At 45.1% G+C, this 16,570-nt stretch overlaps 3 protein-coding genes across 4 annotated transcripts; all 3 read right to left on the bottom strand.

The window, feature by feature from the left end:
* Positions 1 to 218: 218 nt before the first annotated feature.
* On the bottom strand, positions 219 to 9,374 carry LOC108036556 (ras-related protein Rab-32). 2 transcript variants are annotated; one of them, XM_017112795.3, is made up of 4 exons: positions 8,231 to 9,374; positions 1,237 to 1,632; positions 1,009 to 1,152; positions 219 to 947 (listed from the first exon to the last, which is right to left on the bottom strand). In XM_017112795.3, exons 1-4 carry the CDS (start codon positions 8,723 to 8,725, stop codon positions 837 to 839), a joined length of 1,146 nt encoding a protein of 381 aa, XP_016968284.1. In that variant the 5' UTR covers positions 8,726 to 9,374; the 3' UTR covers positions 219 to 836. The 2 variants fall into 2 exon arrangements, with proteins under 2 accessions (XP_016968284.1, XP_016968283.1); XM_017112794.3 differs by lacking the exon at positions 8,231 to 9,374 and adding an exon at positions 2,251 to 3,818.
* Positions 9,375 to 9,858: 484 nt separating this feature from the next.
* On the bottom strand, positions 9,859 to 15,282 carry LOC108036588 (mitochondrial folate transporter/carrier). The gene is made up of 5 exons (XM_017112844.3): positions 15,121 to 15,282; positions 12,382 to 12,535; positions 11,962 to 12,316; positions 11,327 to 11,472; positions 9,859 to 10,309 (listed from the first exon to the last, which is right to left on the bottom strand). The coding sequence occupies exons 1-5, from the start codon at positions 15,272 to 15,274 to the stop codon at positions 10,150 to 10,152; spliced, it is 969 nt and encodes a 322-aa protein (XP_016968333.1). The 5' UTR covers positions 15,275 to 15,282; the 3' UTR covers positions 9,859 to 10,149.
* On the bottom strand, positions 15,283 to 15,912 carry LOC127010990 (uncharacterized). Its single transcript, XM_050887507.1, has one exon. The coding sequence runs from the start codon at positions 15,573 to 15,575 to the stop codon at positions 15,435 to 15,437; it is 141 nt and encodes a 46-aa protein (XP_050743464.1). The 5' UTR covers positions 15,576 to 15,912; the 3' UTR covers positions 15,283 to 15,434.
* Between the last annotated feature and the right edge of the window lie 658 nt (positions 15,913 to 16,570).

The following is a 16,570-nucleotide window of genomic DNA, read 5'->3' on the forward strand; positions in this document are numbered from 1 at the left end:
TGGCGGGAAGCAAATAAGAAAGCAAATCAAAAGCAGGAAGCTTTGTATTTGAAATTAATATAGATTCTTAAAAGATGCAAAGCCAATCAAATTGTATTTATACTATACTCTTTTTTTTAATAAAATACAAATCAACTTACAATCTTTTAGAAGATGCTAAGATTCAGTTTTTAGTTTACTTCGATTTATTCCGGCTTATAGTCCGACCAATTAAACACTTCTTTATTACTTAACTACCATTAAAAACTTTATTTCTCATTTCGTATTGCATAAAACGTATTGTTATCTAAATGCAAATAAAGATGGCAGAGCGTGTTTGCATGTGAGAGTAATAATTCCAAGATAAAACAATCTCGCCAGCAAAGGCAAATAAAACAAACAAAAACAAGAACACGATCGTATTTTACACAAATGTAGAATGCTATGATACGGATGCTGCCCTATCTTCGGCTAATCCTCGCGGCTACGGGCGATAATAATGATAGTTATAATGGGGCGTATGCGTAGGTAAGCTATGTGCCACGATATAAATTCCCGATGTCAGAGTGTGGACCCGGACCCACAGACTCTTATCTACGACCTGGGGTGTTAAAGATAAAGCCGAACTGACGGCAACTGATGGATGGACGGGAAGATGGCTGGGATGCGGATGAGACTAAGTCCTAGACAAATGTTACGTTGAAACCCTAAGCATAGTTATCGCTATCTTCTAACAACATGAACATGGAATGGACGTGGGCACACTGCGTTTCTGTCTTAGAAAACCGCTCCTGGACGCGCTCAGACTGGGAATGGAAATTGGAATGTATAGCAAATAGCCGGACCTCGGTCCCAGGTCAGCAGGAACACTTGTTCTTGGCATCCGAGCCGGTTGCATCGCCGGAGCTCAGGTTGAACTTGTCGCCATCGGCCAGATCGGCGGATATCAGCTTATCGTTGATGAGTATCTGTCGGGGGAGAGGAAAAAGATTAGCGGGGCTTTGGCCAAGGATTAGCACGGATTATCACCTTATTCACGAGGGCGCGGGCTGCCTCGTCGATGTTGATGTTCTCCTTGGCGGACGTCTCAAACCAGCCGGCAAATCCGTTCTCCCTCACGTACTCATCCATCTTCTCCGGCTGCGTTACAATGCCCTGCTTTTCCTGGTCGCACTGGAAATGAAGAGACATTATAACCATGACATATGATCTTTATAAGCAATGGTGTTTTATTTAATTTCCCATCATATCACTCACTTTATTGGCCAGCAGGATGCACGGAATGGGACTGCCATCCGGCAGCTGCACCTTGGAGTCCAGGTCCTCCTTCCACTTGCTCACGCAATCGAAGGTCCCGCTGCGCGTCACATCGAATACGATAAACGCCCCAACCGCCTCCTTGTAGTAGACCCTGGTCATGTTTCCAAACCTCTCCTGACCAGCGATATCCCACAGCTGCAGGCGCACTATCGTATTGGCGTCCCACTGGAGCACCTTCAGGGCGAAGTCCACGCCGATGGTGGCCCTGTAGTTCTGGCTGAAGAACTGGTGGACATAGCGCTTGATGAAGGATGTCTTGCCGGTGCCCAGTTCGCCAATGACTAGAATCTTGTACAGATGCTCGCGTTTATCGCTGGTGGACGTCATTATGGCCTGGAAGAGAGAATTATAGGGTTTTAGAAAGGAGATCGAGGGAGTATCTTATTGTTTAATAAGGAAAACCTATAAAACTCCCTGTACATCTCAGGAATCTTTGCTTCTAAACAAGAAAAATCTTTGAAAGAACAATAAACCTTCTAAAATTAGTGAGTCGTAAGTCCCTCTACACTCTACATTTTGAAGTAAACAAGGACAGTGTAAGTATAGACCTAAGCGATTTGATAATAAATCACATTTTCTGCACCAAGTATTGATCTAGATATCATCTTTTGATAATTAAAAGAGATACCGATTGAGACTTTTGACACTAAAGGTGAGAGTCGATGTCTTCCGCAAGATAAGATTTAGGAAGCACCACTTTATTAAATTCTAAGTCGGGTATTAGTTACACCTCCTACAGCTTGTCAATCCGCACTGAGATTTGCTGGTTAGTTGACGAGAGACCCTTGGGCAATTACCGCCTTCCCCTCCGCCCGCACAGTTGAATGACACTCGGGCACACACACTAGAAGGGGGCCAACATGGCACTTGTGGGGCTTCTTCGCTGCTAAACTGGCAAAGTGGCGAACTGACAATCCGACGACGACGGCTGTGGCTATGGCGACACCTTACCGGTTCCATTTCCTGATCCATGGTCAGGTCACCGAAGGCCGGCATGGGCTTGGCGCTCTCTGGCTCCGTGGCCTCCGCCTGCTCCTCGCTCTCGTCCTCCGAGCCCGAGTCCTGGTTGGAATATTCACTGGCCACCGACTGATAGCGCAGCGTTTCCCGCCTGCCCTCGATGCTGTCGTGGTCGCCGAGAATGAGCTGCTGCTGGGCGAAGCTGAGTCGCCGGAGACTGGAGTCACTCGAGTTCGAATTGGGCTGTTGACTGGCGGCGGCGGCCAAGGCGGCTTCGTAGGCACTTAGAGGACTCCGCACGGCACTGCCCACGGCAAAGCGGACTACGGGCGGGGGATTGGCAATGGTCTGGGCACTTTCCGCCGAGGAGATGCCGTCGTCTGCGGCTGGCGGGGATTCGGGTGTGGATGGGTCCTGGGACTCTGGCCCGGATGGCTGGGGTTCCGTACTCGCTGGTTCAGCCAGTGGTCTGGCGTTGAGGCGGTGGCCGCGCTGCTGCTGCTGCTGCATCAATTCCAGCTTCCTGCTGGATCCGCTCGAGGATTGGGACTTGCGAACAGCTCCGGTGCCGCTGGCAGACTGAACGCGACTCGGTTTCGCTGGCGCCCGCTCTCTGGGCGGCGTATCTCGCGAGCTCTCGGTGGTGGTGATAAGGGGCGCTGTTGTCGACGTCTCTCCTCTCTCTGGGCTCTGGGGCTTCTTCTTGGCCACCACCAGCTTGGTGGTGCGGGTGCTGCTGCTCGTATCTCTCGTGGTCACCGTGGTGGTAGTGGTTTTCTTCCTCTGCTTCTTCTCCTCGCCGGCGGCGGGTGTCGGGTAATCCGTGTCGCTCTTGGGCCTGCTCTTGCCGCTCTTCTTGGTGGGTGTCGCAGGCTCCACCTTCTTCCCACTGATGGTGATCTGCAGGGTGCTGCTGCTGGCGGAGGAGGGTGAACCGGGTGGCGATGGCAGCGGTGGGGTCCCGGCCTCCAGGTGCTCCACGCTGAGGTCGTCGCTGGTGGCCAGGCTGTGGGGTCGCGCCTTTGTAGAGGCTTTCCCGGTCTTTCTGAGGCCACCCAGAAGCAGGCGGCGCGTCAGGCTCTTCTTCTTGGTCTTCCCGAGGGCTCCGCTGTCTGTGGATATGGAGCTGGCCACGTCTTCCAGCTCGCCGGGGGTTTCCTGCGCCTCCTCCTCCGCGCTTCTCGTCTCCCTGTCGGCGCTTTTGTCCAGCTCCCTTTCCCTTTTGGTTTTCGACTTGGAGAGGCTTCGCAGAGCCGCAGAGAATCGGGAACGGCCCTTGATCTTGCCGCTGGCCTCCTCCGACTCCTCTTTGGGATCTCCCTCACCCTCCGCCTGGCTATCAACCTTCTCCTCTGTTAAATCCGTTTCGGCTCGCTTTGTGGCTTTTACCCGCTGCTCGTCCACGTTGGGCATATTTTCAACTCGAGCTGATGATCTCTAGCGATTCTTCAAGGGTTTCCATCTGCTCCAGAATATTTTTCTCTGCCTACCCTTATTCCGATCCTGATCCTGAACACCTGAAATTTTAAGCAACCGCAGCGCTGACAATACAAACGCGCACTGAAATCCCCAATGACGACGCCTGGGCTTTTATAAATTTTGAATTCACCCCGTTGCAGCCGCCCATCGCCGCCCCTGCCCCGCCCCCTGGGTTGTGGTGAGAGGTTTAGCATTACAGTTACGAAAAAAGCTGAGGCCAGGTGCACTTACCAACACTGGTCGCCGCCTCGAAACCGAAATCGCTTGCGAAATGAGCGTGAGAATGGCCGGTGGGCCTTTGAATGGAGCGATTCAACGGCGGACACCGGCTTATCAAGCAATCTCCGGACAAAGACTGACCAGTGTCCGGTGGCCAGCCACAGTGGACACTTGTTGTCCGCCCAGTTGGCCCTGCTCCCGAACCACTGGTCTCTATCATTGGGATCAAGGTGAGCTATAACTATGATATGACGGCAAGAAGGGCAGCCAATCATCCGGCACAGCCAGTGGAGCAGGGCGTGCTCAGTGTCCGTTTCTGGACCTGACCTCTCCAAACACCACCCCAGACCCCACGCTCCATCGCACTTGGCGGGCTTCCTTTAAGCTGAGGATTTGCCGCATCAACTTGTCCCAAAAGAGTCGCCCGGCATTAAGTGGGCGACACATCAACATCAATCTGGCCCGGTGGGCGCTGTCTTTGTCTTGGCTGATTGTCGACCGACTGCTGCGACGTGACTATATAGAATTACGCTTATTACAAAACGTGGTTAGCCGCAGTTCGGAGAGAGCTGCGAGCAGGGCGACTGGGATGGCGATGCGTCGCCCATATACGATTACACCAGTAATAACCCAAAACGCAGCCGAGATGGCACACATATCCACATTTGGTAAGATAGATCCCAGCCCCCACGTACGGAAGTTGCCTCGAGTCTGACTTAATTTGATCTTACAGTTCCCATTATCTGGTTATACGTTCTTGTGGTCGCTATATCATTGAGAACCTTAACAATAACTCAATCTAAGTTCTATTAACTTTTATGGTATATAACATAAAGTTGATTTAAATTTTATTTAAAATACAATAGATACAACATTCGTAAGTTGGGTATTTAAAAATTCTAGAAGTTGGTTATAAAAACATCCTTAAGCTCGGAGCTTTTCTAGTCCAAGTAACTGGTTTTTGTAACTAAGGGGTCCAAAACTATTAAATTTTAATTGAAATACAAAAGATAAAACTTTCGTAAGTTGGGTATTTAGAAATTGTAGAAGTTGGTTATAAAAATATCCTTAAGCTCGTAACTTTTCTAGTCAAAGGAACTGGTTTTTGTAACTAAGGGGTCCAAAACTATTAAATTTTAATTGAAATACAAAAGATAAAACTTTCGTAAGTTGGGTATTTAAAAATTCTAGAAGTTGGTTATAAAAATATCCTTAAGCTCGTAACTTTTCTAGTCAAAGGAACTGGTTTTTGTAACTAAGGGGTCCAAAACTATTAAATTTTAATTGAAATACAAAAGATAAAACTTTCGTAAGTTGGGTATTTAGAAATTGTAGAAGTTGGTTATAAAAACATCCTTAAGCTCGGAGCTTTTCTAGTCCAAGTAACTGGTTTTTGTAACTAAGGGGTCCAAAACTATTTATTGTTTAAAATGTTGTAAGCTTAGATTTTGTTACTGTTCAAGAACATCTCTTCTAACTATTCCCCTAAAGGCAAGCGTAATAACCCATTGGTTTACATAGATCTATAGATTGTTTTGGCTAGACAGTTTTTGTTATAACTGAATTGATGCCTTGTACTCGTAATGCAAGGCTCAATAAAGAGTGTTGTCTACGGCTACACCGTGGAATCGGGGACAAGTCAACGCTAGAATCTGCTTACATAATTCATAGGAGATTAGAGCAAACACATTTCCCCCATCTTTGGAATTCCACTGGGGGAGCCGAGGCTTTTAAACTATTCTGTGTCATGGAAACCGAAAGCATTAGAATTTCACTTTCGCATAAATGTCGAACGTAAAGGAATGCCTTTTGTGCCTGCAAATGCTTACACGCAATCCAGCCAGGAAACAGAGGAGGCATGTGTACCATTCGCACAAGCATCTCAGGCGCCTGCAATTACCCCAACGACCCCATTCCGAACAAAAGCCACATGGATGCTCGGATGCGATGAAGTCCTGCCCGGAGTTCTTTCCTTTAAATCGGACACCGAATGGGAATCGCGAGAAACCTCCCTCCACCTCCATGTGCAGTCGACACGTGCTTGTACGATCAAAAAAGGACCAAAGCACGTGGATAGGTTCCCGAAATGAAGCCCACTGGGATTGCATGTATCACGACACGACTTAAATAGCAAAACTATCTTAGATAGTTTATTGCTAAACCGTTTTAGATCGTTGTATTGGGGCCACTTTTCATAGGCTTCGTTTCTAAGAAGGCCCCAAAAAGTATGCAATGTGTTCTACAAATGTAAAATGTAAATTAATATATGGCCGCGCACTAGGATATGTAAAATTATATTTAAGTTAGTTACTTAAATAAATATGGCATATAATTATAAAAATCATTTATAACGTTTATATTTAACTGTCTAATATCAGTGCTTTGATGCATAACTAGTTGCGGAACCTTATTTTTGTTAGGTAGATATTATGTAGATATTATGTAGAATAATATATTCATAAAAATGGTTAATATTTTCAACTTAAGATCTTAAGAAATGTTGTAAATGCTCTTAGCTATTATTGAAATATATTACTGCTATCTTATCACCTCCAGCTAAATTGCAAGCTGATATTACACCAGTTAGTTGGCAATGGAATTTCAAGATTCGCACCTTGGTTTGCGTGACACCAGGCCGGCGATGCGACTCTCCCCCGTACATATGCTTATCAGTTGGCCCGGCAATTGTCATGTAAATTTAATCAGTCGCCCGCAAAAGTAAATCAAACAAACAACAATGCGGAGTGCAATGCCTCAGCCAGCGATGCGCGGTGGGAGTTCGAGATTGATTACATAAGGAGGAGGATGCCCACCGAGGAACCGACAGCGATCCCTCAATGGACTCTGCACACGCAACTTTGGGTGCTATCGGCAGCATGGAGTGGAGTGCCAGCTCATATCTTATCACTCCACGCAGTCACCAGCGAAAAAGGAGGAAGGCAACCAACCACGATTAGATAGTGACCGAAAATGCAACGAGACCTTGTGATTCATCAAGTGAATTGCAGACATGTGCGATTTGTAATTCAGAAATGCCACCAACGCCGGGCACTAATTAAAGACCCACACTTTCGCTGCCCGGTTCAATAATTGACCTTAAAACGTGACGTTGTCTGGCTTGTCAGGCAAAACGGTGGCAGCCCGTCCAGTTCCCATTATAGTTTCCCAACAGCAGCGGATATCCACGTATATCTAGCTAACCGGCAATCACTTAAGTAGCTGAACACACCCACATTGTGTTGCCCCCGTATCCGTGCCTTATGTGGGGTATGCATGGTGTATCCATATCCGTAGCCACCAAGAGAGTGAAATTTTTGTGGTGCCCCATTGTTGTGATTTTATCGGTTTGTTTATAGCTTGGCTGGGTTCCAAGTGTAACAGCGATTTCAATTTCATTACCATTTAATTGGTCACTCGATGCGAGGGAAAATGGCAATCGATTGTCTAAAAAGATTAGAAACAAACTAGCGCTGAAGGGGAGATTTTGTGATGTGGGAGGGAAAATGTATTAAAATGCTGGGGATTTTCCGGAGTACCAGCATTTTGATTACTTCACATTGCGTTCACTTGCTCCGCTTGGTAATCCCATCTGGCGGGCAAGTTCTCCGAGCGACTTAAGCGTTTAATGAGTGCACGCCGGTGGTGTTAACGGCCTGACAAGGCAAATAGCCGAAAGCATTGCAACACTTGGCCAACTTATTTTTGGGCATTTGCTACACTCGAAAATAAAGTCAACACAAATGATTATTTTGGGTAACCACTGCCATAGCGGATAGTTGGAGCTATAAAAATATCGGTAGTAAACTACGATAAAAGAGTAAAACTACTCTAAAATATTAAAACTAATATAAAAAAGTAAAAGTACTAAACAGAAAAAGTTAGTAGTGTGTATTTTCCTCTTGTGAGAAGCCACAAACGGTGTTTTCTTAAGTGAGGGAAAAACTTAAATTTTAATTACAATAACCGATTACAAAAATATTTCCAAACTTGCTCCCTTTTATAAAATTTTTAATGAGTTTATAAAATACTCTTTAAAAAATTACTAGTTACTAAAGTGTAATATAATTAAAGCTCTAAAAGGGGACTTTTTTGAAAATATATATGAGAAAACTACAATAAATCAAACCTTAAATTCTCTGCTGATATTCCCTGGTCTTGTAGAGTGTACTCCACTCCGCCCACTTTGCACCTGACCCCGACAGATATTGGTATTTTGACATGTGCCGTCCGTAAACAACTCCGCCCCATTGTGGGGCTCGGTACTGGTACTCACTCCGTTGTGCAGGTATCCGTTGTTCCGGTTGATGTCCATGTGGGTCCGATTGGTTCCCACGGGCATGGCCGGCTCCAGCTGCAGCGCCTCTACGGCGCCGAGGTCCAACTCCGGCTGGGATTCGGCGTAGGCGGGAGCGGCACTCCGGAGCGAGAACTGCGAGGAGCTGAGGGGTGGCTCAGAGGGCGGAAACCAGATCTGGCGACGCACGAAAATGGGTGATTCCTTGGCGCTGAGGGCGCCCAGAGAGCCAAGGCCTGTGCTCTGCGGTCGGTGCCTGTGCTCCACGGGCAGCTCCTTCTGCGAGTCCTGGAGCTCCTTCGCAAGGTACTGGCAGCGCAGGCAGGCGCAGGTGAGGTCCGGCAGCTGATCGGCAGACTGGGATTTCGGTAGGGTCTTTCCCAGAGCCACCGACTCCTGGGCCAGGCAGTCGCAGATGTTCCGTCGTCCGGCGGAGGTCGAGACAACGCTGCTCCGGATGACGCCGGTTGCCATGCAACCACCGATAGGACAAGTTTGATCTTTAGACCTTCTGCGGGTTTATCTTCCAGTCAAGGTCGTTCACACACCAACGCTCTATGCTCGCTATCTATGCGGCTCTGCCAGTCTCACTCTCCAGAGCCCCGATCCCGAGCAACATGTGGTTCGGCGCCTCCAAGGTTCAGGTCGTTCCGGCGGTCTAACGGTAAACAAAGCCTAGACTGCTCTTGAACCCATCAAAGTGGGTATTTGCTGGCGAATTCCGCAGCTATTCGCGGCCTTATCTCGAAAGATCGGTTTATTGAACTCGACCGTTGCACTTTTTTGGACAATTGTGCACTCGAATCGCTGAATCGCTGGGAACTGGTTTCGCTTCAAATGCAAATGGAGCACCAGCACTTGGCTACTTGCATAAGATTTAAGCGGTCCTTATTTATTGCTGTCGTTACTTCTATTGTTACTTCTACGCGTTGGTTTGCTCTTGGCGGTAATTCTACGACCCGCAAATTAAGTTCACACACGTTCGACTTCCAGACACGCAAAACTACGTTGCCAACAAAAACAACAGGCCAAGACGGCGCACAACAACAACAAGGCCGGGTCTTGGCTACGTCCGCCCCCAAGAAATTCCAGTTTATAACTGAACCGAACTGAACGGAAAAGCGAGGGCCCCACTTTGGGGCAGAAAGCTCTGTGGAGAGCTTTATATAGAAAACCGTTAAACGGACTCCCCGACTAAATCGAAACTGCCATCTTTAGCCGATAAATCGATTTCAGTTGGGCGGTACTTATTCAAAACAAGTGAAATATATTTTGTTTTTCTGGTTTATCCCACTGTGACTGCTTTTTTAAAGCTTACCCAGTCCCTAATGATGCCAGATTGCTTTATTTTGGTATACAATTTATAAAATATACAATATATTGGATATACAATATATCCAATCAATTTTTAAAGACTCTTTTCTATTTATAATATATTATTCCTGTGGTAGTTATATTTTATGCACAGTTTTAGATACTTAAAATATGTTAATGATACTTCATGTTCCATATTTAAAGCATAGTTTTAAATACTCTAATTACAACTACCTTGGGAAATTGTAAGGTCCAATCCCCTAAGATTAACCAACCATTAAAAGATTTCGTAATTACAATAAATTTGGTTTATTTTCACAGTAATTACATTTTTAAACATATCTTTTATAAGGTTCCTACAATATTAGCATACCAATGGCTTTTGTTTAGCATCCAATCAAAAAATCCATATCGGAACCCACTAGGAACAACAGTGACTTGGCTTAGTAGTAAAAGCTTAAACTAGGAGCAGCTGCGCATGCTCAACATGATTGCAACCGCCCGATGACTACAAGGACATGCGGTAATGTCACACAAAGGTAAGATGTCTTGGGGAACTATGGAGAATCCCCGGCAGGGGGAAATCACACGCTCGCAGCATCCTTCTCGGCCTGGATCCTCTTTCTCTTGGCCAGCAGGAAATGCGAGACGTTCTCGTACACCAGGAAGGTGACCATGCAGGCGGGCACCACGCGCGTCAGACTCGCCTGGAGACCCTTGTAGAAGCCTCTGTAGCCCTCGAAGCTGCAAAGAAAACCGAACACGCGGGGGGTTAGTGACTGTGAACCGAGAGCTACAACTACTTACAGTAGGCGCCGCTTGGCTGTTTCAGATTAGCAAAGAGATTCTGCACAATTTTTGGGGGTGACTGAAGAAACTTACGGAGCGGACGGAGCAAGGACTACTTACTGAAGCTGCCCTGAGCCCTTGGCCAAATGAAAGACGCTGGTTGGACGCGCTGACAGTGTTTGCTTTAGTTCGTTTCTTGGTTTTCATTTGGGTATGCCATCGTGGCATAGCATTTTAATATAGCTAAGTATTTTTGCATACTCATATCTTTTCATAGATTTCATTAAGATTGTTCCACTGTTTTGCTTAGTTGGGTTCACAATGCGTTCATGCTTATTTACATAAGTGTCAAGGTTTACGCTTAAAATTATAAACCATTTTCAAAATTATGAAGAATCTTTTTGCCAAAATGAAATTTTTGTATCAACTAAACAGTAAACTGGTTTTTCATCTTGTGCTTACACAATTCCAAGCCATTACAAAATAAATAATTTAACTAAACTACGAACTAAATGTGTGTTTTGTTTCTGATGAAGAGTGCAAGAAATGCTTCTCTGAAATTACATTTCATGGGCAAAAGCAATTGTTGCCGTGGCCTCAATCACATCGGTTACTTTCGAAGTTTTAGGTGTTCTAGGAGTGAGGGATGTACAATAAACTAGTTATGGAATACACTTAGGGCTATGGTTAGGTGCTAGGGCTAAACCGAAATCGAATTACAACAATAATACAGAATAAGTTTGTCATTTTCTGCTGTGTTAGCTGCACATCGAGGAAACGAGAAAGATTCGTGTATTCTAGGCGCTTAGCTTAAATTCTGTGTCAGATTCTAGATTCTTGGCTCTAGTTTAATACTCCTAGTCCATCTAGCTGGTCAGCTTCTCCCAGATCAGCATGACCATGCAGATGTTGGGCGTGACGTGGACCAGGTAGGGCACCAGGCCCTTATAGAAACCGCGCATGCGCTCGTACCTCCAAGTCTGTTTGATGCAGTCCCAGGTGCCGTTGTAGCGATGGTGGTGGTCCTGCAGCCTCGCCCGCACCACTTGGTACGGGTAGGTGGCCGCCGCCGCGATCAGCTTGGAGATGGCCGCGAAGGCCAAGTACTCGGTGGTGGCCTGTGGAGGAGGAAACACATATTAGCAAGGGGTACAGAGCAATACGTATTGAATGGCTGCCAAATCGTTGCGACGTCATTACAACCGGATATATTTGGATATGCTTGTGTACGGCAAGCAAAAAATAAATTTCGGAATAACGATGAGTTCTACAGAAATAGGTAGTTGATAAAAACGATTTAAAGAAATGCTATATATTGATAAAAATTTGACAAAACTAGTCACCTTTACTATAAATGGGGTGTTTTTCCGGCAAACTCTACTTTAATAGCTTAATAAACAGAAAGCTATATTAACACCCAGTGTAAACTCGCAAAAGGGGGGCTGTTTCTTAATGACAGGCTCCCAGATTTTTAGAATTTATGACCCATATATTTTGTGCTATTTAGTTGGCCGCTACTGTCCACCCAATTTATTATATGGCCGGTGTCAACGCCACGCGCAACTTGGTCATGTGATGATTTGCTGATCTTTGAATCGCCTACTCACCAGCTTCGTGTCGATGGGGAGCTTGCGGTACTCGTTGTAGGCGTTCTTCATCTCCTCGTAGGTCATGAACTGGATGGCTCCGTGGGAGACGCCCAGCATGCCGGGCACAAAGCCGCGGTACAGGCCCCGCACTCCCTCCTCCTTGTAGATCTGGCCCAGGGCATGGATCATGCCCCGGTACTCGGCACTGCTTGCGGCATCGCACTGCAGGCACAGGCGCGTCTTCACCACCCAGATAGGGTTGGTCAGCAGCAGGGTGAGTGCTCCGGATTCCGCAGCGGCCAGCATGTGCATGGCAGGGCCCAGTGGCATAGTGGTGTTGCCTCCCTGGATGAACGTCTTGATGGTGTTGTAGCTGAAAGAGGTATCACCCATGTTATTTATTATTATCTCTATTAAACCGCACGACAGGGTACTTACAACATGAAGTACAGGCCCCAGGAGGAACCGGATCCCCAGACATTGGGGGTGACGCCCTTGTAGAGACCACGGAAGCCCTCCTGCCGGAAAATGGTGGTGAAGGCGCTGCCCAATCCCCGGTATTGCGGCACGGTCGCTGTGCGGCCATCATTGACTGCAAGTAAAGAACATATCACGCTCGTTAATGATAAACACGTCTAGACAGCACAGCCTTCTGACTGGCATGATTATGGATATCGGTACTAAAGGGTTTGCGTCAGTGAATACGTCACTTTCTGAGTATGGCACTTCACCTAGGCAACTGTACGTCTACGGGGAAAATCAGTTGTTGACTCCAAAAAGCCCGGGCCCGTGGCCAAAGTTGTTTTCGCCAAAAACAAATAGATAGCGTTAATTGCCAGCGGATGCGATAAGCGGGTGTGTCGGAATCGAGCACTCTACTTGTTTTCGCGTCCATTAGCAGCCACTAAGCTATTTATACGGACTACATATTCTATATGAGCAGGGCAATCATAAGATCTGGCCTGACAACAGCACCGGCCAGAAGAAAGGGGCTCGTCTTCGCGGCTGGACTATTTTTAGCTGCCCCACGGGTGACCTTGAAACGGCACTGGACACCCCAGCTAGCCGATGCACGGGGGGATTACGATGAACTATATTGGTTTTGGTTTCGGGCAGGGGCAGTGGCAGGGGCAGAGTAATGGGTTTTTCGACATGCACTCGATGTAGTCGGCGCGATAAGGTCGCAGAGTGCTGAATCAGCCAACTTCCCGCTTGGCAACAGTGCGAACTCGTTTGCAGCCTGTGGATCGATCGGATCTGGCGCTTGTGCCACATAAACCGGACAGTTGCCGCTGAAAGTTGCCGTTAACAAAGCCAGCCCGATGTACAGTCAAGCCAAGTGGTCACGTGATTCGAAACGAGCAAGAGCAGAAAAGCAAAAGCAAGACAAACGGGTTTCGTTTGGCCAAAATGCGTCATCGCTAAAAAGGCCTTGCGCAAGTCAATAGAAAACAGCTGTTGCCAAATCGAGTACGGAGTACCCACAAGGTTCGAGGAGGTACAACGCGGATCCCTTACCATCCGAACTGGGGTTCGCCTTATCGGGTTACAAGATTCGCATGGTGTGACTTTTATTCACATAAACAACTCGGGCGGGCGGCTGTTACTGTTTGCATATCATTTTTCTGGCGAATTTACATATTGACTTTACTGCTTTGGCGATTTTTAGCGCTGATCCGGCCCGGCTGGACGGCAACAATATTTAATAAACAAGAAACCCGCGCAGTTTTTTGTTGTTTTGGTTTTTGAAGCAGACTTTACGGAAATATTGTTCACGTATTTTGCGCGTGAAGCGCATTCGAGGCCAAACATAAGCATGATTCAGAAACATATTCACAATAATAGTAAGGTTCTAATAAACAGCTGATAAGTGCCAGTATCATATCTGTGTATCAAAGGTTGATGGCCAATAACGATCTTTGAACCAGACAGTAAAAGTAAAAGCGAGTAAACAATGCAAACTGCTGTTGGCCAGTTTCCTGGCCACCAATTCCAGATTAGACTAATTGTCAACAAAACCATAAATATGTTCTATCTATCGCATAAAAAAAAGCTCAGTTCACGTGCCCGTGGCCCCATTCTAGAATTGTTTATGTGCGAAAATCCGAACGTCACTTCTCGAACAAGCAGGCTTCTCAAATTTTCCATGGGGAGAAAAAAGAAGAATGAGTGTCGCTACTCGGATACGCAAGCCTCTCAAATTTTCCATGGAAAATTTGTAAAGCAATGCGCAAACAAAACGCGAGCAGCGAATAAAGTGCAACAATAATAATAATCTGTAGCCAGACTGGCGGCATTTTCCCGGCACGTGCCACTACACGGCAATTGAGTAAGTTTTATACTGACTATAGTTTTTCTTATCATGTTAGTGCTTTTTTTTATTTTTGCCTTTTATTATAGCAACAGTTTAAAATAGCAATAAATATTGTGATGACTAAAATGGGAAAAACAAAGATTAGGAATATTTTCCAACTAAAATAAACTCAAAATGAACTTAAGTTCCTATAACTTAAATTCTGTTAAAAGCACACATTTCAGTTTTTATATAAAATTTAAATCTACTTGAAAATTAGGAGTTAACTATCAATTTTAGCAACCTTCAAACGGTCAAAAAATATTATGTTGATTAAAATGGGAGAAACAAAAAGTTAATCAAAGTTTAAAATTATTTTCCAATTTTTACGATGAAAACCACCTTAAATTCTTATAAGTTAAGATCTGTTGAAATCCCATATTACAGTTGGATGTACTTCTTTATTAAAAGTTTACCAACAGTTTACAATAATATACAAATGGGAAAACAGAATAAATGAACTCTATTTACACTAATTAATGAGGTATACTGAAAAATAATAATAAAATAAGATTTTACACAAAATTTAGACAACTTTTTAGAAATTTTTACGTGTCCATAAAGATTTTACTACAAGGTATAATACAAAAAGTAGAGAAATCAATAAAATCAACCTTTTAACACCAGGTCTATGAGCTCTAATGTGAAATATAATACCCAATTTTCCCTAAAGGATATGCACAACTTTTCTACTGATACCATCAAACCTTGTCTTTCTTCTAAAACATCTCTCTTTCTGGAAACTACAATCGTATCCTAAGCCATTTTAACACCGATTTCCCCCCGTGCAGAATGGAATTCCCCTGGGCGGAGGGATGACTCACCTGCGAACCGAATCTTGATCAGATCCAGGGGGTGTAGGATGAGTGTGGAGGCCACTCCGCCGGAAACTCCGGCCACCATATGCTCGTACTTGACGTGGGCGAATACGTTGAATTTCTTGGGGCTGCCCGTCGACTGGGCTTTGATCGAATTCATTGTGCTGCGTTTGCTGTGCGCTTCCTCTGTATTATTGTTGCTATTCCAAGGCTTGTTCGCAGCCCTGTGTGAAATCCAGTTGTGCTACCGTGAATTGTACTAAATCTACGTGCTATTTACAATCTTTGGCTTGGGGTTCTTTGCGATAAACGGGCGCAAATCAAAGGAAATCGCTCGCCGAATTTATCTTGTTGCTAGGCGCACAGTTGTTGCTGTTGTCGCTGCTGCTCCGGTTGTTGTTGTCGCTGCCGCTGCTACAGTTGGAACATTTCTGCCTTTGCTTTGTTGTTGCCCAGCTCATATTTTCACTCGTGTTATTGTTGGTGGACCAGACTTGTTGTTTAGCTCAGCTACTCCTGCCCCACTGGGTTCCTCCGTTCCGAAATGCTGATGAAATAACCGCTCCGCAGTTGTACTCTTATTTTGGCTCGCCCATTCAATTTCTTATGTAATGCCAAACGGGGAGACAGGCTGGGGATTGCTGTAGTGGGTTTGTCTGGCTGACTAGCGACTGATTAGCGCACTGCGATTAGCGAGCAAGCACGTGTGGTTAATTAAGTAGCAACTATTTTTCTGCGCGGGCAGCGGACGAATGCGGGCAGCGATTTGCAAAAAAACGGGCAAAAAATGGCCAATGTGGCCAAAAATATTTTAGGATTTTCGTGTTTGAACGTAGGCAACCGTAAGCAAACGTAAAACGTAACGTAAGAAAGATTTGTAAGAAATGGGCTAGTCAACAGTGTGACCGCAGAGAAATACTAATTTTACGGGTTTTTTCAGTATTTTTGTGGTTAAGCGTAATTAACGTGGTCATTTCGTAAGAACTGCAAAGCTTTACTCTTTCCAGCTAACTTCTTTATAGCATGTTTTACCAACAAACATTTTTTAAACATTACATTGATTAAGATTTTGCTTAAAAACAAGAGAAAAGAGTTAACTTCGGCAAATCGAAGTTTGTATATCCTTGCCGTTATAAGAAATAATCAATGTTATTAACACCTGTGCACCGTTTCCATGTTATACATAAATACGTGTCCCCAAAGTAAAAGAAAATACGATCAAAATTAACAAAGCAACATTTTTTTAAAAATAATTTTTTCATTATTTCCCTGACAGCTATATATTAGGGTGATCGGATTTTTTTTCATATTATTTTCCTACATTTCCGGTCGGTCCTATGGCAGCTTTATGATATAGTCGTTCGATTTTAACAAAATTAAAAAAAACCCAAGAAATAATTTAAAAAAAAAAACATTTCTTTTTCGGGTATTTCTATTGACGTTATAGGATAATGTT

The sequence above is a fragment of the Drosophila biarmipes genome, chromosome 2R, assembly GCF_025231255.1.
Source record: "Drosophila biarmipes strain raj3 chromosome 2R, RU_DBia_V1.1, whole genome shotgun sequence".
Taxonomy (NCBI): Eukaryota; Metazoa; Arthropoda; class Insecta; order Diptera; family Drosophilidae; genus Drosophila; species Drosophila biarmipes.

What these genes read in the sequence shown, in the direction of transcription:
- LOC108036556 (XM_017112794.3), bottom strand. Translation starts at nt 3,672, where the DNA reads ATGCCCAACGTGGACGAGCAGCGGGTAAAAGCCACAAAGCGAGCCGAA. An exon ending in TGGATCAGGAAATGGAACCG is followed by an intron (nt 1,633 to 2,250) that starts GTAAGGTGTCGC and finishes TCTCTCTTCCAG; the next exon opens with GCCATAATGACGTCCACCAG. An exon ending in GCATCCTGCTGGCCAATAAA is followed by an intron (nt 1,153 to 1,236) that starts GTGAGTGATATG and finishes CTTCATTTCCAG; the next exon opens with TGCGACCAGGAAAAGCAGGG.
- LOC108036588 (XM_017112844.3), bottom strand. Translation starts at nt 15,274, where the DNA reads ATGAATTCGATCAAAGCCCAGTCGACGGGCAGCCCCAAGAAATTCAAC. An exon ending in TGGGGCCTGTACTTCATGTT is followed by an intron (nt 12,317 to 12,381) that starts GTAAGTACCCTG and finishes TACCTCTTTCAG; the next exon opens with CTACAACACCATCAAGACGT. An exon ending in TGCATCAAACAGACTTGGAG is followed by an intron (nt 10,310 to 11,326) that starts GTACGAGCGCAT and finishes TTTTCTTTGCAG; the next exon opens with CTTCGAGGGCTACAGAGGCT.
- LOC127010990 (XM_050887507.1), bottom strand. Translation starts at nt 15,575, where the DNA reads ATGAGCTGGGCAACAACAAAGCAAAGGCAGAAATGTTCCAACTGTAGC.